Raw genomic sequence first — 23582 nt, 5'->3', positions numbered from 1 at the left:
ATATTGATAAATCCTGGTACACAGAATTACTAATCCCTGGAGAAGAGCTCAGATAAAAAATAAAAGAAAACAAAAAACATATAGAAATCTTCACTGTGAAAAAACTAAAACCATTTGAACTTTGGAAGCTAGGTGTGTTCGTGTTGTACCCCACGGGCCCTTTTCACAACAGACATTTTGACTTGTCACAGCAGGAAAAGCACAGGTGTTAAAAACATTAGCTATTGCTCACTTCTATTAAAGTGTCCCAGTAAGCCATGACTGTGAGCCAGCATGCAAAATACCAGGACCCTACTGTGACAAGTTAAAATGTCTTCCATGAAAAAATAAATAAATAAAAAAAGGATATTGTAAAAGGGTAATTCAGAAAATACATTTTCAAAAGCTTAAATTGATGATGCAATTTGGTTATTCTGACAAAAATTAATCAAAATAAAACTTTAGCTTTTATAGACAACAAAAGACAGAGGAGAAATAGCATTTATGAAAAACTGAACTTTTATTTCTTTGAAATGCTTATACAAAACACACATTTAAAGTTTAAGGCATATATTGCACAGACTATTGAGAAGTTTTTTATATAAAAAAGGGACATTATCCCTCAGTCGTGGAGTTTAAGGCACAGCCGCCAGTCATACTGCCAACGGTCAGTCATGATTCACAACATGAACTTGAAAAACATTTTTGAATGCATTTGGCTGTAAAGAAACTACACAGTTTGAGATAAAGTTCATGCCAATACAAACAAACAAAAATACATGACCTTGAAAACATTTACATGCATCATCACTTTGTCTCATCTGATTGGAGCGACACTTTGCATCTAAAAATCACATATAAAACCTTGCTATATAAAAAAAAATCTGCTTGCCTAATCTTTAGTCCGCCATTTCCAGTATCACAACTGATAAGGTGTTGTCACAGTGGCATGATGTAGTATGAACAATAAAAACATTACTTTAATACTTAGTATTCTACAAATGACCCAAGCCTGACATGACCTGTGTAAATTGAGGTATAAATGCACATCAGTCTAGTGAGTACCTGTAACCAAAGAAATCCAAATCCTCACCACAGAGCAGAACTGGCAGTGAGGAGCGACAAACAAAACAAAAAAAGAAGAAGTGGAAATACAAGAGGAGTGTTGGCGTTTCCATATCTGCCATGAACAAGAAAAGCATTTCTGGGAATGATGAGGTCAGTGTTCAGCAGTACTCTGACCTAACATCAGACTCTCCTTCTGTCTTCTCTAACTCCTACACATGCAAAATGTAACCGTTTGAACTAAGCACTGCTCAGTGACACTAGTAAACATGACAGTATTGAAGATTCGCCTCACAATTCTGCTATAGTATTATTCACATAGGAACTTTTCCACATGACGCTACTCTTAATAGATGTCCAGATGGCATTCAGCCATATATTGTAGTTTATGCTAAGACAGTTTCATGGAAACTACAGCTTTATGAATGATTAGAAATTCTATAGAAACCATTTCTAAACACAGGTGGAAAGCGCTGATGAGGAAAAACGTGATTTTTATGCTCTTGTACCCTCCTGAGAACCCCCCCAACAAATTACAGCTTTTTCAGTACATCTGCTACATTTGCTTTGCCAAGACACTACACGCATCAATTAATCTTTCCACTAGTAAGACATTCAGGTTTGAAATACACTAACCAAATCCTAAGGCCCCAAATCGACAGAGAAATCTGGATAATTTGTATATCCCCCCCCAAATAAGAGGATCCAACATTTAAAGTGTTTTGCACCACTAAAGGTAAAAGGCGCCACGTCTCACAGCAAGTGTAACGTTTCAGTTCAGGAGCTGTAAGAGCTTGATGTCATCAGATCACCAAGCTGCTCACCTCGCCACTGAAATTGATTTTTGTAACAGATCCAAAGTGACCTTCTCCCATTCGTCCTATATCCACAGCCCTCCCCTCAACAACAATCCCTGAAACAGACATAACTGCTTAGTTTCCAGCAAAAACACAGAAAATACGGCTCATTTTTATAAATTTGAAATGGCAAACAAAAAAAGTGGTATGTGAGAGCATGTGTTGAGTGGTTGAGATGACAATTCATGAGGGCCGATGAATCCCCTTAGCTATATTTTTTTTTTATATATATATATATTAAAAAAAAGACAGGAAGAGTGTGTGGGGGGGGGCGCGATGGAGACACATGGAGGCGAGTCAGTCAGGCTCGCTGCAGTACAATCACTTTCCCTTGTGCTTATCTCCAAGGAAAAGGGGGAAATGTAGTGGAGTAAATAGGCAAATTTTTTAACAAATCATCTGAATTGCACAACTATAGGAGGACTATGATGTTGTTTCTGTATGTAGAAGAAAGAAAAAAAATTAATAAAAAAAAAAAAACCTCATGTCCCCATTTTTATCCTGGAGGGGAATGGCAGCCTAGCCAATGACATCAATGTCTTTTGTACATTCAATAAAGTCCAGTACTGCTACTGTAGAGGCTAACTGCTGGTGCTGAAAATCACACCAATTGACATTTTGTACAATTAAGGGATATTTTCTTCCTCATTCATAAATTGTAAAGTGGAAAGAGATTTTAAAAAATGGCATCAAAAACTGTACTATACATTGACTCTGCACTGAGGAATTTTGAGAGCATCAAAGTGGTCTTACCAGCAGGTGCCTCCATCAAGAACAGCATACTTAAACAATAAAAAGTTGCTTGAAATTGCAATGTCTCTGCAACACCTAATGTTTGTTACTTCACACATCTGACTTCATTCCCTGTATTCTGCAGGCACAGGCTTTAATGACAGAAGGGACTGGCGATGAAGATACGTTCTCCTATATACAGTGTTGTCCAGCCAAAGGGAATGTTTGGCCTCTCCCCTCCCCAGATATATATATATATATATATATAAAACAAAAAAGGCGACAACTTCCAGCTCCTAGTTAACAGTTTCACTCACTGTGTGCAGGCTGTGCTGCGGGCCCCACACTGTGGTGATGGGGGTCTTTACCACTTGAAGAGAACTGGGTTGTCTGGTATCAGCGTGGACCATACTCCAAACGCTGGGAACCACTGTTGAATTCCTCTGTGCACTACTACTAATACTGCTACTGCTGCTGGTGGTGGTGGTGCTGGTGGAGGAGGGCTGAAGAGGAGGAGTGGGGTGGGAAGCAAGGCTCAGAAGAGGTGTAATCGTTGGCGTAGAGGAGGATGTTGGGGCTGAAGCAGGAAAAGGAGTTGGAGCTTGGGCAGAGGCAAAGACTGGAGTGTGAACAGGGGCTGGAGACGACGCTGTGGCAGACACTGGTGATGGACATGGGACTGTGACTGGGATTAAGGGGGATTTGTGGAATGGCAGGTAAAGTGGGACTCCTCGGGGGGGTGGAAAAGTGGTGATGGCTGGAGAAGGAGCAGCTGGAACAAGCGCTACAGTGTGGGAAGAAGCCTGGCTTGAAGCGGTGACAGAGGTGGAACTTGTGGCTGGGCGAAGGACTGGTGATGGCACCGCGACTGGCCTTGTAGCTAGTGCACTCGTAGGACATGTAGTGGGCAGCGGAGCTGGAACTGAGCTTGGGGCTGGAGCTGATGATGAAGCTGTGGTGATGGCTGGTGCAGCAGCTGGTTTCTGAGAAATCGGCTCTCCTAAAACTGAGGCAGACACTGGCACTAAGGTTGGCAGATGGGCGGGGATGAGCTGAGGCTGGTTTGGGCTGGAAGCTGTGGGAGTGTCCTTCTCCAAGGGGCTCCAGATTACTTTATTCATCAGGAGAGGAGGTAGTCTCTGGGCTGAGACACAGACTGGAGCTGGGACTGGTGCGGAGGCTGCTATGGACAGGTGCACTGGATCCTTTACTGAAGTTACAGCTGACACTGGGACAGCCATAGCCTTCTCCATCAGACTCTGCACTGTGGAAGGATCCATAACTTGTTGGCTGTCCTCTGGAGGCGGTGTGTCACTGCTGTAAGCGCTGCACTGTGCCTCCACTAGTTCAGTCTTTTCAGCCTCTGTAGGTCTGTCCTGGCTTTCCTGGAGTCTCTTCAGGTTCTCCTGCTCTGCTGCCCTCTGCAGAGCTGCATCGACCAAGAGCCTCAAGTCGCTGAAGTCCTGGGTGGGGAACAGCTCGGGAGGAGTTGGGGGAGGCGTGTTGAAGAGGCCACTGGTGGGGCTAGCTGCCATTGTTGTGCTGGTGAGACAAGCCCCCTGTTCCTCTGCTTCCCTCAGCAGGCTTTGCGTATCCAGCTTCATCAGCGCCTGAACCGATCCCTCCTTACCAGGGTAGCCTGCTCCTGTCAGAATAGCTGTCGCCGTGTTCCCAAGAAGACTGAGGTCCAGTGTAGGGGCAGAGCGGATGACAGACGGGCGTTGTTGAGATGAGCCGGTGGAAGAGTTGCTTTCTGGAGAGCTGGCTCCGGCTCCATTAGATGAGTGGCCTTCACTTTTACCACCAACCTTGCGGGAGATGGTGAACTTGGTGGGATCTTTGCCATCCTTGCGAAGCAGGTCAGGGAGAAGACGGCGACGTGCATTGATGAACCAGTTACATATCTGGGAAAAGAGGGGGAATTTCTGGCATTAACAGACTGCCTGCATACAAGGATGTTTTTCTAAAATAAATAAATAAAATAAGATCAAAAAAAAGATGCTCTTTTACGTTTTTCTTTGAGGGCCTGTATTGATATTACCGCAACATTTTGATGAAAGGTTAATTTTTTACCTGACATCTTCAGACACTCTCAATTAACCGAATCCATCTCTCAACCGTAACATCACATTCAAGATCTAAAAATAATCTGAGGTCCTTGATTTTAATAACCGCCTACATATTTTTCTTCATCTGCATCTGTACACGAGGTCTTACTTACCCCCTCTAGTGGTACAGCCTCCCACACAAGGAAGAAAGAGGGTGAGACAGACAGAGATGAGAGCCCTCAGACAGCTGGCAATAATGAAAGTCTGAGCTCAAATATGCTGAGCCACAGAGAAGCCAGCCAAAGGCATTCCAGTGAACTGACTACATAACAAGAAACTCTGCTGCCGCCTCATGCTGATCTGTAATGCCTTCTCTAATGCAGGCGGTCTGTTTGTGCGTGCCAGTGTGTTGAGACGGAAAGAGGAAATGTCTACCACTGATGCAATGAAGGGAAAAGGCTGGGAAAATGTCAGTGTGGCAATACCATTCGATTTTTTGTTTTCACTAGTTCACTGTGTTGACTGAAAAGCTGTAAAAGGTATTATGTACTAACACATTTGTCATGTACAGCATCAGACTTTATAGTGATAAAAGATTACTAAAATTAGTCTGATGTGCAGGTCATGGTCAGTCTTTTGTGCAACAACAAGAAGAAGAAGAATTTAACGACTTGTTCCCACCTGCTAAGGGCATTACAAACAAATAGTAAATCTAGTGTTCAGTATCAAAGCCACCTTAATTAAATCTAATCTGTTTTTTTTAATATATAAAAATATCAAAATACAAAAAAAGGGAATAAACAAAGCATTAAAATTTTGCGAAACCTGTAAAAGTTTGGATTTATATGTATAATCCATCATAAACAAATGGAAGAGACAGTGAGAAAATATTCACAAACTAGAGGAATTTCTACCACCAGAATGCATAAACACTGTTTTCCACAAGTGCCATTTCCTCTGGCAAGCACAGAGTGCTTCTGGAAAAACAAAAAATAAATAAATACAAATCCGCCCCTCACCTGCAGCACAGAGAGGTTGGTCTGGCCTGACAGACTGAGTTTCTCCTGCTCTGACGGGTAGGCGTTGAAGCGGTGCTCGTACAGCCAGCTCCGCAGAATCTGCACCGCCTCCTTGGGCAGGTTGCCACGGCGACGGCGCTTCCCAAAGAGCCCTCTTCCTGACAGGTCGAGCGGGGAGCCGTCATCACTGTCCGACACAGCCGAGGAGTGCTCCTGCTCCGGGCGATGCTCTTCTTCCAGAGCTGAGAAAGAGGATGAGCGCTGTCAGTCATGTTCACTGTTACTGCTCAAAGTGTGTAGCCAGCCTGTTTACACCTCTGATAGTCAATTGGTTTAAATTGTTTTTTTTGTGCGTCCTTATTTTGCCATATATAAAAAGTGTGTAGAAGGAAGGTGACTGTACATCGACTCGTATGAATGGCTATACGCTCACCGAGCCTTCTGCAGATCCACTTTTATGCACAAAATGAAACTTAACCTACTTTTTTCACATTACTAGGAGCCATGTGAGCAGAGACTGGTCAGCAAAATCAAGAAATGGTTTGTGCCGATTAAGCACTTAACAGTGAACAAGTGCACAAACCTCATCTGTTACTTTTAACCTCCTTTTTTTTTGTGGGGTGTTTGTCAGTATATGGTTGGCCACAGGAGAGAAATGGAGAGAGAAATCCCCTCAAAATGGAGCATGCCTGATCCCAGGGGTGGGCCACAGAATGCAGTAAATGTCTTTCTCTGGAGCTGGGTGAAACCTGACCCCGGGGGCAGCGCCTGTCCTCACAAAGAAGATTGTGTGCATATCAACATCACAGTAGCCAGTGGCCCAGGCCCATTGACCATGCAAAGGAGGCTGTTTTCACTGACGACTGCTGGAGCAGCTGACAAATCTTTTGAATTCTGCATTCCTCAACAACGAGGGAAGTCCTAAACCAAGTTCGAATAGTGTGGTGTGGTGGGGACTGAAAATATACAAATGCAAAATCAGTGCATTTCCCCAATTTCTGTAAATGAGCTACATTCCCCTTGCACCTAAAGTTATGTTACAATAGGACTATAGGACTGGGATTTATTACATTTTTTGTGGAACCATATCATGATATTCATGTTGCCATTGATGATTTTGGACGAAATTCTTTTGTCCCAATTAATGATTCTTTGCAAACCAAGTAAAAAACACTTGCTTTAGTATTTGTTTGGCAAGAGTCTCGTGTAATGCAACCGTAGAACCTGCTCCATTGTACTGTTGATTTTGTCAACAATGTGGGTTTGCATACATTTGCCAAAAACATTCCTATTTATATTACTATATTGATTTTAGTCATACCACCCAGCTCCATGTTAAAATTTCAACAATTTAAACATCTAGTTAAATTAAGTGTAATTTGGTCCAACTGGGTCTGAAAATACTCCACAAAAGCAGTCTCCCATTCATTAGCCACACTCATGCTTGACAGACATCTCAGGTTGTCCTTACTTCTAATAACAGTCTCTGAAAGAAATGATGTGCATTGGATAGACATTTAAAGATTTGTCATAAAATATCTACACCCTTTCAAAGTGGGATTGATTTAGTTAATAAAAAAAAAACAGCCAAGGCAGATTTTAGACAGATGTTAGCTCAGTATAGTATGTCACATGTAACATCTCAAGGCAGTCAAACGGACCAACTTTGTGTTTACAAAATGGTCTCTTCTACCTACATCCAAGTTGGTAAAACTGTACCCTGGGAAAGTGCTTCTAGTGTTTTGTGTATTCTTTAAAAATGAGGCCAAATGGTCCTCAGAGCAAAGTTTGGAAGCTCAACAGTGAACTAAACTTCACAAACACAGCGAGGTAAGATTTTGAATCTGACCGTTAGTAACGCCAGTCCGCTACTTTTGAGACCAGCTCGCTTTGTCAAAGGGGATAACGTCATACTCAAAGTGAAATGATACACACTAAAAAGCCACTCGAATAATGCTCAATGTGACGTTCAAACAAGCCAAACCGAGGAGCTACTCGGTAAATTAGCCATCTGGAGCGCACAAAGGAGGCAGGCATGAAAGCACAGCCTCCCGCATGTCACTCCGCCAGATGGACACCATGCCTGCCTCCAGAGATAACTAGCTGGCTAGCTGTCCCTCCAAATTTAAACACAAACACACGCTGCATTTGCTCGCAACAAAAAGCCCGCATACCAGGCAAAACCAACAGCAAAGACACGGCGGCCTCGCAGACAGACACTTTGTGGGTTATAAACGTGCACGGCAGTGATACAAAACAGTGTAAGTGCCGCTCACCTCGTTTGAATGCTTTCATTCTTTGTTGATAGCTCGCTTGAAAACACGCTGCTGTCCAAGTTGCTTGATGTACAAAGCGTGCCCGGGAGCCAAGCGATGGTTGACACAACGGCACTTTCTTCCAAGAAGCTGAAGGTGTTGCGCTTTTTCACCGACTTAAATCCGTCGCTTTGGGGGTTCTGCCGCACGGAAAGGTTTCACCGGAGAGTCCGTTTCCATCGCACTCCTCGCTTTCTGCCAGGATAAATGTTTTCTGTTTTGTGTCGCTTCGCTTGTTCCTTTTACCTGCACGCAGCAGCGCCAGCTCTTTGCCAATCTTGACAGTCGCCGCTGCAATGATCCCGCCTCATCAACAACTGTCAGCCAATCACGGACCTCTATTACGTCTCCTGGGCTGTCGTTAGCCAATCACGGCGCTTTGCTAGACTGCAGACAGGCTCCATGTCATTGTGACTGACGGGAGAACCATTTCATTCAAAGTATAGCGCATTCATTGAAACAATGTTATTTTCTCGACACTATTAAAACCCCACGGTTATATTGACACAAGTCAGTGTATATATAGCGACGTGGTAATCGTTTTAAACATTGTGGTCATTCTTATTCGTGTGTGCGGGATACCGCTACACAGTGTGGAAGGGGTTTACGTAATGTAGAGCAAAATGTTCTTGTTACATAATTCAGAAACATCGAAAGCGTCGCCTTGTGACCGCATTTGGCCAGTTGATAATATAATTAACCAAGTCATTTCGACTCACTGTTTCTGATGTGACAGGTAGACCCTAATTCTGCAGTTACTTTGACCCCAGGCTTGTGAGTCCAAGCATCCGATTCCCCAGGCCAAAGGAGCGGGAGTTCAGATTTAAAAATGTAGTTACCGCAATTTAGCACCATAAAAAACTGCAATCTACCTGTTGTACCCATCTACATGTAGACTTTAATCTTTATGTCCAAATATTCCTACTGTCACTGTTTCTGCTCTAAGGCTGTGCATACAGTATGATTGAAACAGATTTGAAGATATGAGTCAAATCTAGCAGGTTTTGAAATCAAAAACAATTTGCAGTATTGTCTCTCTAAAACTAGTCTTTGAAAGGAAAATGACAGCCACAAACGGAATCATCTTGACCTTAAAAAGTCAGCTACAAAACAGTAAGCAAAATACAGCCATGATTGATATTTTTGAGAAAGTATCGTGTGCATTTTATTGAATGTTACCTCTCTCCGTTATACATTTGATCAACCTTGAAATAGTATAAATAGATCTACAGCATTGTAAAAGATGCACATTTTCAGTCTGTATTCATTCTTATTTACAGAGGAAGGCTTTAAGAAGCACGGGGGCGAGAAATGCAAGATTATTAGTTTCATCTTAATATCAAAGAACCCTTTTACTCAGTATTGCACATATGCTTTAAATGTTACCGGAGTATAGTGACAAGAATCTAGTTAAATCTCTTTTTATGAACAACACACCCACTCGCTCACAACTTTGCCTCAAACAATACAACCCTTTTACACAAAACCCCACAAACCCTGACATACACACAACCTATAGACTATTATACTGAACATGTCCTAGTCTTTAAAATATGTGCTTGCTTCATAAAATATTTGTTCTAGTATTTTTACAGAAACATTTTGCTATATCATATCTCTTGTGGTGAGAGCATAGGTTCTGCCCCTCATCCTTTCCCCCAGTTTTATGCCCACTCACTGAAACAAAGCAGAGATGCTAATGAGCTTTTTGTTTTTGTTTTTGCAAGCAGGCCTTTGGACTACTGTATGGGAGTGGATTCACTGGTATCCCAGTTGAGGTATACTCTCTTCCTGGGATTAAACTGTTTCTCTTTGTCCATCTCTTGTAGCTTCTACTGATCAAACTTTTTTCCCCCAGTCCTGGAATTCAGAAAAAGTGGCAAATACATAAAAGAATCTTAAAGGGTAGCTAAACGTTATATAATGTGCAATGACTTCAAACCCATTTTTAGAGAAAAAAAGGTACATTGGTATCACAGAAGATAATGTACAACTTTGACCATAGCCACATTGTAAGTGATACTTGCTCTTAACATTTAAACTATTGCTTTTTTGTCAGTTATGGGTAATAACATATTCCACCTCACAACTGTTTAACAGTTGAAGGAGGCACATTAAAGAGTGCAGCTGAATAAAAGTGTTGAGAAAACCAGTGGACTTCTCAACATGAAGTGTTAAAAGGCCAAATCTATCAAACCTACATGGGGACCATTATCACCCCTTTTACAGCCTTTACAGCCACAAAACCCCCCACAGTGCAGCTGTTTGGATCATGGATAGCCCTACCAGGAAATAGACCAAGGTGTGTCCCAGTGATATCAGTGTGTATTGGAGAACAGTCTTGTTTAAATGTACGAGATGAACTCTCTTTTCTCTCTTTAAGTATGTCACCGGCATCTCTTGGCATTTTACTCATCCATGTTTTAGCAGGCTGGAAAAGCATCACTTTTCATTTCTTGATGGTTATAAGACGTATTTGAGATGCCACATTTGTTTGATCTGCGTTCAAGTCATAGACCTACGGTTTTGTGTGTGGAAGGGTGAGGTTTGGGCCTGAAAATGTAGTAAATGGGGGGGGGGGGGAAATCATATGTTTTAAATGTGTTAAAAATATTCTGGCAATTTTTTGATTATTAAGACTGAATATTCAATACCCATGACATAGAGGTCATTAAAGATTAACCAATAACAATCTGAGATTTGTGGAAAACTGGGAAACACCTATATTGACACCACATAGCTTATTTCAGGAAAACAACTTGTCAGACACACAACTTTTTCCTGGCAGTCAGAAATCAAATCAAGCCAAACGACTGAGTCACACAAAAGGCCTTCAGGTGCTAACAATGCTATCCACCCCAGTCAAATGGAGGGGGGGCATTGACAGCAACCAGGGAACAGGCTATTGACACCCCTGAGCCATTTTCCTTGCTGAGAGTCATCCCCAACAGGCAAACACAACAGGCAAACAAAGGCCCGCCATGAAGAGAAAGCTCTTGCCAAGATAGAGAATGAATGGTGGTCATCAGGATTTTCCAATTCAAAGCCCCAGGCTGCATTTTCACAGTGGGTGAGAAAGAGGCATCGCAGCAGCCAAAGCAATGGAGTGACACTGCAAATAGTTTAACATAACTAATTATGTTAGGATGGGGAAGTTTTGTTTACTTACCATTTGGAAGTAACCAAATGTGAGTGGAAGACAAGCAAACAACTGCGGTTGATGTAAGGCATGTCAGGGTTGACTTTATGGTTGGAAATGTACTTCTAGGGTGAAATCCTGTAGTGTGTCTAGATGAGATTGAGATGAGCACAATTGAGAATGACTTCCGGATGGGAGCCAAAATGTCTTGATTCTGAAAACAGTGTCCAGATGACTACGACTGAAACCTTTTCTATGTCTAGATGAATAACTCATAAACCAAGAGGCCTTGTTTCAGACATCTTTGTTTTGGGAAATGGGTTCAAATGAGGAATCTGTAAATATGTGCAATCCACACTTTGTGTCCCCTTAATGCAGCACAGAGCAGGGCTGAATGATGTCTTATAATATGAATGCCTTTTCATTGTGTGTGCACAGTGTACTACAATGTGCTGTATCTTGGATTGGAAATTAACCACTGTTGCCCTCTAGAGGACAGAAATGAAACTTTTCAAGATGCGAGTTTCCAGGCTGAGATGGGGAGGGTCCTGGTCCTGAACGCTCTAAAGCAATCACTCAGTATTGTTGCAGTGATGGGCAGTTCTGGTTAAGCTTCTGGGTATGTGCATATCAAAATGTTAAACCTGTAATACATACGGTGCTGTAGCTACAGTCAACTCCATCTAATTTCACAGTAAGCACTGTTACTGTTGAGCTCCCTGCTGCCGACATTTAAATATATATGAGATGAATTTGAAACAGTGAATTCATCTTTGGCTTATGCAGTCTTCCATGAAAAAAAAAAAAAAAAGCAAGCAGCATTTAATAAATGATGAAAACACAATGACTAATGTATGTAATGCTTTAATTAAATATTTTTTCTTTGAATAAAAAAAGTGCAGGTACTTTGGATGATGTTCAATGAGGGAAAACAATAATGGTAATAAAGAACTAAAATTGATTGTGTAGAGTGATGGGAGGCTAAATAAATCAAAATGCTTTTGGAAACATAGTATAAAAATAACAGCAAGACACATGTCCTAATGTGTGTCCCCACAAACAATAACAAGATTATCCTGCATACTCAGCCTGCTGCATTACTTCCAATAAAAGCCCTAGATTAATCTGAGATGTATGAGTTGAATGCTAAGTGAGGTTAATAAAAGCACTTTAAGAAGCATTAAACAGACAGATGGGACAAAAATCCTGATTGAAATATTCACGTATCTGCAGTTACAGCACAAACATGAAAAAGAAAAGTTAATGGGACAGAGTGAAGCAAAAGAGACTAAAAAGGAGTTGAAGACTTTTTCCCTACAAAGAAAAAAATTATTCAGTAATACTGTGGCCACTGACACTCTGACTGAAATTGAGATCCTCATGCTCGGTCATCATTAATATCGGGATGTGCTTTCATTCAAAACCATTTAGAAACTAAACTTTACAGATTCCCACCAGTGTTTAAAATGTTTAACACTAGAACATTTTGAAGGACACACACACACACACACACACACACACACACGTTCACTGCTAGGAATAAATACCCCTTCAAATCTGACTTTCAATTTCATCATACCAAAAATATTCATAATAACCAGATCTAAACAGATTTTTATACAAAACAAAGAGAGATTAAGTAAACAAATAAATACAAGGAAGACATACATAGCTGTGAGTGTGTGTGTTAGTCTAGTGGATGTAATGTGCGCAGTGTGTGTGATGGCCACAAGGTGGTGTTGTGCAAAGCTACAGGATGGCCAATGATCTGGGAACAGAGGAGGACGATGGGAGACAGAAGAGCATTAATGTTTGCCTTCTGTCCACTTAATAGATCTTATAGCCAAGATAGAGGAACGTTTAAAACAGTCTTCATATAGATTCTTTAGGATATAATCGTCATAATAACAATACCGTCATTAACAATTTTATGATATCAAGAGTAGTAACAAGAAACAAAGTTCATCAGCTGAGGTTATCAATGGCAGCCTCAAATGAGGAGTCTCCTGCTTCGTAGTCTGTCGAATCCACAGAAGTTAAATTTTTCACTTTCTGTTTCGTTAAATGAGTGTTTGATGCCACCAGGACCAGCCTATAACTGTAAGAGTGTGTCAAAAATGCCATAATCTACCCCCACCCCAATCTCTAGGAATTTGATCTCTCCTCCCCCACCTCAATCCATCTTAACTCAGAGTAGCTCATTTGCATTGCAAAAGTTTTTCTCTCCTTTTCCCAGGTATTTCAGTAACACTTATCTGTCCTTTGATCTGACCCTATATCCTTCCCCCTCACTGTCTCTCTCAGAGGCGAGTCTGAGCCTCGGGGACATAGATTTCGATGCTGTCTGCGCTCTCTGTGGCGGAGTTCTGGCGAAACGAGGCCGCCTTTTTAGCAGCCAGCAGACGCTTTCGAGCCTCTTGTCTCTGCTTCTCTGCCGAGGTCGAAGAAGAGGTGGACGAGGAGTCGGCACTCTTCTCGCGACCCAGCAACGGCCGTCCCTTACCGGGCTTCTTTGAAGCTGAAGGGGCCACCTTCTCCTCGTCCTGTAATGTTGGAGTGATGAAACATGACAGACAGGAGGAGGAGAAAGGGAGAGAGAGAAGACAGATAGAGGACAGTGAGAGAATGCAATATGGAAACTGTTTTCAAGAAGTTCTATTTGTTTAGGCAGGTTTGGCAGACAGGACTTTGACAAAGACATTATGCCAATGCTGATTGTTTTTGTTAAAGCTTGAAATATCATTTAGTGGTTTTAGGTGATAAACAGAAAAACACTGACAAATAGACAACTGGTAAAAATAGGCAAACATTGAGAAAAACAGTCATTTATATGACAATTTTCAAACACATAATATGGTAACATGAATTGATGGGCACGTTGGATCAAACTTAAAGCACAATAAAAAGGATCACAAGATACAGTCAAAAGCAACATAAAGCAAGAGCACCTCAGCTACAGCAGTTAAAAGATCCATAAACTTAAAACACAGGCACACACAAAGATACAAAGACACACCACAGACAAAAGAGAGCAAGAGCTAGAAACAATGACAAAAGACACACACACACACACAAGCAAAGACATTTAAACAGAGGAGCAACAGCAAGACTGCATTCGGTCACATGAGCCAGTGCATCTTAGCCATGCTCCACTGCAACACACACATCACAAGTGACACATGCATGCTCAAAGCAGGGCTTTACATTTAAAAACACACCAACGACAGCCCTCTTTGAGATGAAGTTTTCCATGCATGCCTAAAGGGATCTCTCTGGCCCCTTTGTATTGGACAGGGAGGCCTTGTTAAGAGTTCATCCCACGCAGGGACAGGGGAAGTCAAAACGGGAGGTAAAAAGAGTGGGAGAAATGGTGGTGGTGGTGGGAGGAGAGAGGCCGGTTTCGGCGGCTTTCCTACCCCAGCCAGGGCACTGGGCAGCAGGGGTGGGAAGTACCTTCCGCTCAGGGGGCGACTGGGCAGCCGCAGACGGCACAGGCTGCCAGTCATTGGACTTGAGATGGTAGAGCTCGTCGAACTTGAGGCTAATGTCCTCGATGGAGAGCTGCAGCAGGTCCCAGAAACCAGCCAGGTCCTGGGCTGTGGGCCGCGGGTTGGCATTCACATTCTGACCAAAAGAGGGAGAGGGGGATGAAGATCAATGAACAATCAATGAGGAGAGAGGACACAGACAATGTTGTAGTGTAGAATTTATGAAATACAGTATATTAGAGGGTGAACAACATCACAGGGTAAACAAAAAGGTTATGAATTAATTTCACACAAACTAGCATGTAGTGCAAACTAATGCCTTTTCTAAGTATAAATACCCATGGACTTTTATTCTGCCCTTTCTATTTGTCGGGTTTGGGGTAGATTGTCCTTTTTGTCCAGCATTGCAAGCAGCTGTGAATCAACTAGTCAGAGCCCATTACCCCACTACACAGTCTATTTAACTTCTTGTTATGAGCTACCGCATGTTGCTTATCTTTCAGTGTGCGTTCTATTCTGGCGTGAAAAGGACATTTAACACTCAGGACATGGGCTGTGGTTTCTGACAAATCAGCTTTTAAATGGGTGTCTGGCCTTTTAGTAGGACAAAAAAGAAATGACATCCATGGCCTTCAGTGGCAGAGACGGATCCACCCAATATATAAAATTCTACTCAACTTTATTTGAGAAGATTCGGCAAGTAAAGATAAAAAAAATAAAAATACTTTGTCCTAGATGTGTCCATAATGTCATAATCAGGGCAATGGGTGGGGGATCTTTGGGTCAGCTTTTGTGGGTCCTGGTTTGAAAATAGTGATATTTCTTATCTTCACATCCATTCTGCTAATGCAGCTTTAGCAGCCGGGGTTATGTGAAGAGGTTGATGCCACCACAGAAAGAGAAGCCAAAATCAGGCTAAAAGTGACTCCCTGCAGTAGCTCCTGGCTGCTTGGCTAGACAGTACTGACTGTATGTTTGTATGTTTCAAACAATGTGTCAAAATGTTGCGGCAGAATTGTGTATTTAACTTGTGTGCCTTGGTTCCACTTATATATTGCTTGTTTATATTGTCTATCTATTTTATGCCTTTATTAGGTAGTTGACAGTAGAGATGAAGGAAACAAGTGGAGAGAGATAGGGAACGACATGCAACAAAATTCCCTGGGCCAGACTGAAACCAGGGCAGTTGCGGTTCATGGTCGGCGCCTCACACCGCCAGACCATCAGGGCACCCCGACAAAAGTATTTACTGGCTTATTACAGCAGCGTATTACTGTGCTACACATCTGCACTGCTTTACTTACATACTGTACTTGTCATCAAGTGCTACTCTTTCCATATTCATCACTAGAGGGAGCCATGTTACAGCTCAATTCTTTTGCCAAGCTGAACCAGACCAAAATAAAGGATCACAACGCAGCTTTATCCTTTTCAGTAACAAAGTGCTAGAAATGCTTCAACATAGGTAAAATATGCTTGTATGTTGAGCCAGAGAAATACAGGAGGGCATTAAGTTTTTGACAATGTCAATAAAAAGAAATGTGATCATTTAGGATCAAGTGTGACATGAAAATTAAAAGTAACAGACTTAACCCCTCACTTGTTTACAAACAGCTGCCTCTGTGTTTGCCGTTTGTGCAAAGCCTGCACAGATTGGCAAACCGATACAAAGTTAATCCTGCACTGACTTTTGACTTTTCCTCTGATGCAGCCATTGTTTGTAATGCTCCAGGCAGACTGGCTTTTGTTTGTGCAGGCTCCACTCTATTCTTCATACTGAAGCAGCTGCTTTCACTGCTGTGATGTCCAGACATTTTGGGCAAAACACATGTGCTATGTTGCCATCATGCTAGCGGACCTGTGAAATTCTGGAAACAGCAGAGCAATTATTGCTAATCATCAGTTTCCTAACTGAGTCAATGTACAAAGCTGCTTGGCAGAAGATATGCTAAGCAGCTTTTCTGGAGAGTTAACCAATAAACATTGTGCAAAATAATAGAACAATATATTGATTCATTGCAAAAGCAATGAAGGAAATTACACACTGATACGGACAAGAATGCTTAGCCAGTCAGGAGACAGTATACAGTACAGTGATATCAATGCATATGAAGCATTCATTGTTGATTTGCTTGACTAAGGCTAAATCAGTTCTTCACAGTAAAACCTCTTTTGTGTAAATAGCACAGTAATAATGACAGCAGTTAACAATGGCTTAAAGTAGACAGTTGATGTGAGCATGTGATTTTGTTTTCTGAATCCTCTTGTGTGTCCTGTGGTGTGTTTCTTGGTACCTGACCGGAGCCTGATGGGCCCTGAAAGTATCAGGCTTCATGTCTGGATTGGGTAATTTTGTTACGTACAGCTTGGGGCTCGGTTTGGTTACCTCAAATATAATCTATTTAGAAATGTCTCTCTCTTTCCACAATGAAGGCTTAGACCATTATGGCATTGTAGAATACTTAAATGTTGCAAGTACAGGCATGTTATGTTAAGTGTTTGTACTGTTTTTGTTTAACAGTCAAATTCAGTCAAGCTGGCAGACAAGTTCTTAATTTACCAGCCATGTTCATCTGGCCAACAGGTAAAACAGATGGTATATTATTTTGAGTTGCTGTGTTATAGTGTCATGTGCTGGTAGTTGGCTACAATTTGTATAATGCCATTTCCAGTAAAACACGTCACCCGAGAGGATTGGCTTATTGGCTTATTATAAGCTCCTTGTATTTTATGCTGGTGGGCCACCATGCCTTATTCTGTGTAGGCCTAATATGCTGTGTATCATGGCTGTTCCCAGATTAGTCAGTTTTCTTTTGTGTGAAAGCCTTTATGTGCATCGAGGCAAGCATATCTTGCAGACAGAATAACCAAAATATAACATTGCATTTGGTTCGGTCTTAAAAAAAAAATCTTGGTTTGGGACCCCAGATGTGAGTCTCAGTTTCATGCCCGCACAGACCTGTAGAGTGGAAGCCTATATACACACCAGGTTTTGTTCACACAGTCCCTGGAACTGCTGGAACTTCTGGGATATGAGGAGCTGGGCACTTCCTACTGCGCTGCGAACCTTCCCCAGCACTGAAGAAAGAACAAAAATCAACACACATATTTGTGACAACACACATGAATTTGTGACAATTATTTTATGATTGTTTATCTCAGAGGCATCCTGTTATTCCATCTATGGATGACACACAAACCCAGTCTTTTCTGCTGTACTTACAAAACTTGGCATACACACCAAAGCCTGCCTATATCAAATGTTACAGCAACAGCTGCAACTACAGGTCAACTAGGTATCTAGACATTTAGGTGTGCCTTGCAATGCATTGCCAAACCAACTCCACGGGCTGGCATGAAGAGGATTACAGTGTATTGGACAATGTTATCCGCTTTAAAAGGCATCTAAGCTTATATAGATACTCCAGCCTGTCAGTCAGTGGTCACTCAATATGCTAGTCTGTTGCTGTGTCAAAACTAGGACAAACATGTGCCCTGACAAAACTGGGACTCCTATCTGATCACTGGATTGCAAAGTTATGGCGATGTGATTATAGTGTGGTGAGACCAGCTATGGAGTACAGATCTGCATCAGATTTAATGCTGACTACTTCACTGTAAAAAGGTCACATTCATTTCTGAGACCCCCCCCCCCAAAAAAAACAAACTAAAAACACATGGACTCAAAGACACACAGCACCTTCTTCTTACATTGATCTAGTGCTTCTGATATGAACTGAGCATCCGTCTGTTTGTTGTTTGTGTGTACACAGTGTGTATTTGTATGTGTGCTCACTGCTGATGTTGAAGCAAGAATCTAATCTGGAGGTTTAATCAGTTCCAGAGTAGATTTGTGTAATTCTGAGGATTACAGGCCTGCTTGTGTGTGGTAACCCCAGGTATTACCGCCTCATCCCCTCCATGCTGTGTATGTCTGATAGAGTGATTGTAGGAGGGGGAGGAAGAACCCTATAGCCGGTTATAGGGGAGAACTGCCTCAGACAGCAGCAGACCTCTGGAAGAGGCTCAAGATGCAGGGTTCATTCAGAGGGCCTGCACATGTTTGACTTCAGCAATGCTTTGACTGCACATTTGGCTTTGTTCTGCTATTTCTGGGCCAAATAACGTAGCTTAATTTAGGAGATGGACATTCATTATGCTAACCCAAGACTAAACCTTTAAAATGTAATTGGATACTATCATTAAAATAGAAACGGATGAATACCATTACTGTTTTTATATCTCTAGCAGCTAATGAAACATATCTTTAGAATTCTATATCCTTTTTGTATTGTCAAAAAACATCTTCCTTGCATGAGTAATTTGGTAAGGGAACCAAAAGGATTGGATTATGCAATGATCACCACTGTGTGCAAACTGGCCAAATGAACTTGTCAAAACTTTGTCACAGCCTTGTTCACTGCCTCACAATATAACTGAGCCTGGAGGCAATTTAACAAAAAGACCTGGAATTGTAATGAGTACCCTGGCAGCCTTACCCTCCTCTGAGAGCTGGTTGTCTTTGGTCTCCTGCTCCATCTGCTTGCACCAGCCTTCCATGCGTCCCGTCTCGGCCTGCAGCAGCTTCAGGAACCAGTGGCCGTCTCTCCGGCACAGTGTTCCCCCTCCTCCGCTCTGGGGAACACTGCTGTTACTCCCATTCCCACTCTCCAGCCAAGGGTCTGGAGGTGGTAAAGAGGAGGGGTCCAGCGCTGGGTCCAGACTTTCTGAGAAGGAGGAAGAGCTACTTCGTGTGGTAGAGCGGTTGAGGATCTGCCTGGGCGGTGGAGGTGAAGAGGTGTCACCAGTAGTGTCTCCGTTGTCTAAATAGTCCTGTCCAGGAGGGGAGCTCATGGATTGGCTGGCACTATTGACCATGACTTTTTTCTCAGAGTGTTTGGCATTATTAATAAGGGAGATGACAGGGATGTCCTGTGTGTCTGAGTCTGTTTCTTGTTTTGAGGCCATGCTACTGGAGCGACTGAGCCTGAAACAAACAGGGTGAGACTCACTGTTACAGATGGGCCTTTTCAATAAAACAACAACTTTGTCCACTGTGATGTGCACAATAGTGGACAAAGAAAACAATAAATTATTCAAGAATGATGTCTCCATTACTGGAACAAACACTCAATGCTTAGTTTCGACACTGAGTCACTTCTGCTGGTCAATAAAGATATAAATAAACAGGATCCATCAGAGAGTGGGCTTTGTGATAATAGAGCACTGAGACTGGCATCAACTCATCTCTTATCACTGGGAGTCTAGCTTCTTATTTTCATATGGCAAATAGAAGAACAGGCTGAACATAAATGTTGTCTGAATCAGCATGATTTCCATTTCCTGTTATCAGTCTGGAAATGCTTACAAGTGGCGATTCAGTCAGATAATGAAATATTATGAGTGCTTGATTGAAGAATCTTAACCAATATCAGAGGAGGACAAGAACAGCAAAAGACTGGAAAAGCACAGTGTAAGCAATATTTTGGTAATTGAAAAACAGACACAGCTGAGGAATTGTCACATAGCACAAATGTGTGTACATCATCCATAAAAACGTAGGAAGGACAATTTACAAATAAACAGAGGAACTCTTGTTGAGCTGGCTATGTTTATAAAATATCAGTCAGGACTCAAAACAGCTGCTACATACAAAACACTAAATGCAGCATGCAAAAGTAAGAAAATACAGGAGGAAGGCATGAGGTGTCCCAGAACTTCCTGGCTTTCAAACATCACAAGCACAGATTGCAAACTACACTGCAATAACCTAGAAATGGGTCTCAAATATACAGTAAGCAGAGATAAGTTTAAATATTAAATGCTCATGCCAGGAATCTACTTTAACACCACCAATACAACACACAAAGATAATTTTCAGACAAAAAACATTCACATTTCTTTCACATCTACTAAGGCCCTGTTTACACCTACTAAGGCCCTGTTTACACAAGTGGACTGTCCACTTGTGATCAGATTACCCAAGACGCATATTAATGCCAGGTGTAAACAGGGCCATATCTTATGTAAAGAGAAAGAATAGTCAGCAGTGTGTGTGGCTATAATATAAATTCCTCACGTTGTTACAAGGACAGGAAGAGGACTTACTGCCACCCGTCCTCGACCTGTACTCCGATTGACTGAAATTTGGCCAATGGCGGGGTCTCCTCTCGTGGAACTTCCTGAATACAGTCAACCTTAGGAAAAATAAACAATGAAATGAGAAAAAAAATAAAATAAAAAATAGTCAGTGACCAAGTCAAAATTACGAAAGTTTTGGCATGAATGATTTCATAGACCCCTAATCAATAACTTCTACCTAGCATAAGTACAGTTTGCAGGGTTTTTAATTTTCCTAGTGATCAACCAAATCATCAGAAGAAAAAAACTATAATTTTGTGCTTGGTTCTCAATTAAGTGGCACAATTAATGGTTACCCTGTCTGTTAATGTGCAGGGTCTGTAAAATGGAGAAAAGGGCTGTTATTTCAGCACATACAGAACAGAAAGTTATGGTTGAGGGGGAAAATATGCATTTTCTGCCTTCTATACTACAGTATACAGCCAGCTCTAATGATAGAGGGATGTTTGCCCTAATGAGACCTTTAGCTTGCAAGCACATACTCAGACATACCCATACACCACAGAGGATTACTGTTAAAAACGATCCTGGATTCAAGCACAACAGGCGGAACGAGCTATGCTTCAGAAAACACTGAGTGGGGATCTTTCTTGACTGTGTTAGTCTGCATTAATATGTGGTAACTGATTCAACTGTTCCATCCTTAGATAGTGCAACAGTCCCATTGCCTACCTGTATGCCAATGGAGGACAGTTTCCGCCTGGGTACTGGTGCCACTAGGGGCTCCTCTGCTGCTAGATTCCCTTTATTAAATCCTGATTTCAGGGATTCATGCTGGACCACTGAGTCACTTGTCTCAGTGGAAGCATTGGTGGTGGTGGGGGCGATTGGCTCTCTTGGAGTGGCGATGGGAGTGGGGATGATGTGTGGAGGGCGGGGAATACCCCGGGCCAGGCTGTTGGCACGGGTGCTGTCAAGGCTGTCAGAGGAGTTGCTGTGAGCGTGGCTTGACTGGCTGTTGACCTCCGACCTCCGGTCCTGCTGGTCCAGGTAATTGTCCTGGGCAGACTCTGTGCTGCTCTGTACTGTCACAGAGATGTAGGGCTTGGAGGTTGTACGGGGCGGCACTGGCGGAGGAGCAGCCTTCTTACAGGTGGTTATGCATGTGGAGACTGAAAGAGAAAAAAACGGGAGGGATACAAGAGGAAAAAGAAATGAGAAAGAAGGGAAAGAAGGATTACAAATGACAGAGGTATATATGTTTTAGCAAATCTTTGTGGCCTAATTATGTCTAGACAGAGTGAATTCAAAACAAGAATGAACCAATAACAGAAAATAGAAGTAGTATTGAAAACAGCTTGAAGCATTGCCCTAATTTCTTATCAGCATCATTCTAAGAATTAACTAACTCGTTTTCTCAGCATACTATACATGAATACTTTGTTGCATGAAAGCTGGAACACCAGCAGAATCAGGGAAGCATCCCGTAAAGAAGAAAATCAACTCAGGCAGGACACTGAACAAACATACCGTTCCACGCAGGTGACTAAATTAAATCACACACACACACACACACACACACACTTCACCACACTTCAAAGCCTCGATCATGATGAAATCAGCAAAGCAATTTGTTGACCATATGACTAAATATGGTTGAGAAGTTGAAGGAGGACATTTATCTGCACCACTCCCTATTGCCAGACCAAATATAATAGAGAGGTACATTAACCATAGAGACAGAGGAGGGAAGGAAGCAACTCAGACAAATCTGTCTAGTAAGAGCAGCATTATACTGTATGACATGAACTTTGCATAGTTAACTCTTAAAAGCAAAGACGTTTACTCCCATTCTCAACAGTGATTTAATGATTGTTGTTCAAGTGCCTTGTCTAATATACTAGAAAGTCTGACACCGATGACAAATGAAGAGCCACCAAAAACTGACATAACTGGCAAAACTCTTTTAAATAAATAAATAAATGACACCAAGTACTAAGCTTTGTTAATGTTGGACTAGTTTACACTGCTTAGTTTCATGGTCACATGGTAGCATATATACAGGGTTAACTATCTAAAGCTGAGCTCCTTATAGCGGGAACTTTTATGTGAGCTTACATGAAATCCACACAGCGTGAGTCCAGCACTCAACATAAAAAGCAGATTTTATTGCGCAAAAAAGACTCAGTCAAACATCTCCCTTCACAGCTCTGTCAAACTATGTTATTTCACTACCAGTAGAGCCACTCATTCACTTATGCATCAACCAAATCAACTGTTCATGGTTGACTGGTCAATAGATACTTTCCCTTACAGTCTGAACTGTATCAGTCAGAGCAGAAATAAATGGCCCGTTTGTGAGCAGGAATTCACCCAGTGACGCAAACAGTGTATCAGAAGAGATCGAGTTAATGGGCTGCAAATAAAAAATGTGCAAAGTAGTGCCAAATTTACAACTGTGTGTAGCTGAGACATGAATCAGACATTGTATTTTCAGACTTCATTCAACAAGACGGTTACAAACTGCAAATAAAAACAACAGACAGGACTCTCATGCAAATTGATTATATGAAGACTCAAAGGCTCTTTTGTTGCCTATAGGAAAATTCTCTGATGCCTTCTATCAAGAGACCACAGAAATCCCCTCATGCTACACATAGTAAAGGCAGACTGTGATGGTGGACCGCTAAAAACCTATAATCTAAACAGGGAATTTTCTTGTAACATTATGAACCTTGTGGCTACTATATGATCCCTTAAACAGATGACACCACACTGGAAAAAAGAATCAGTGGAAAGCTGATGGAACCTGTACAAGACCATAGAGTACAAAATAGTACAAATGGCAAAGTATGTTAA

The 23582-nt window shown here is 41.9% G+C and overlaps 2 protein-coding genes across 6 annotated transcripts in view; both read right to left on the bottom strand.

Annotated features, from left to right (window-relative positions):
• Nucleotides 1-480: 480 nt before the first annotated feature.
• LOC122868626 (flocculation protein FLO11-like) lies at nucleotides 481-8332 on the bottom strand. The gene is made up of 3 exons (XM_044180768.1): nucleotides 7977-8332; nucleotides 5701-5942; nucleotides 481-4537 (listed from the first exon to the last, which is right to left on the bottom strand). The coding sequence occupies exons 1-3, from the start codon at nucleotides 7993-7995 to the stop codon at nucleotides 2930-2932; spliced, it is 1869 nt and encodes a 622-aa protein (XP_044036703.1). The 5' UTR covers nucleotides 7996-8332; the 3' UTR covers nucleotides 481-2929.
• Nucleotides 8333-12002: 3670 nt separating this feature from the next.
• Nucleotides 12003-23582, bottom strand: part of dlgap4b (discs, large (Drosophila) homolog-associated protein 4b) — a 114652-nt gene continuing 103072 nt past the window's right edge. For 4 of the 5 annotated variants that reach the window (XM_044180720.1, XM_044180711.1, XM_044180730.1 and 1 more), the window contains 6 exons: nucleotides 21456-21895; nucleotides 20751-20839; nucleotides 19142-19629; nucleotides 17629-17720; nucleotides 14608-14778; nucleotides 12003-13697 (listed from right to left, as the gene is read on the bottom strand). In XM_044180720.1, coding sequence (XP_044036655.1) covers nucleotides 13455-13697; nucleotides 14608-14778; nucleotides 17629-17720; nucleotides 19142-19629; nucleotides 20751-20839; nucleotides 21456-21895 — 1523 coding nt within the window. In that variant the 3' untranslated portion in view covers nucleotides 12003-13454. Of the gene's footprint in view, nucleotides 13698-14570; nucleotides 14779-17628; nucleotides 17721-19141; nucleotides 19630-20750; nucleotides 20840-21455; nucleotides 21896-23582 lie in introns of all 5 variants that reach the window. The other variant, XM_044180747.1, reaches the window with a different exon arrangement.

Source organism: Siniperca chuatsi, linkage group LG2, assembly GCF_020085105.1.
Source record: "Siniperca chuatsi isolate FFG_IHB_CAS linkage group LG2, ASM2008510v1, whole genome shotgun sequence".
Classification (NCBI taxonomy): domain Eukaryota; kingdom Metazoa; phylum Chordata; class Actinopteri; order Centrarchiformes; family Sinipercidae; genus Siniperca; species Siniperca chuatsi.
Note: the sequence above shows the minus strand (reverse complement) of the source record. Positions and strands in the feature narration are given on the sequence as shown.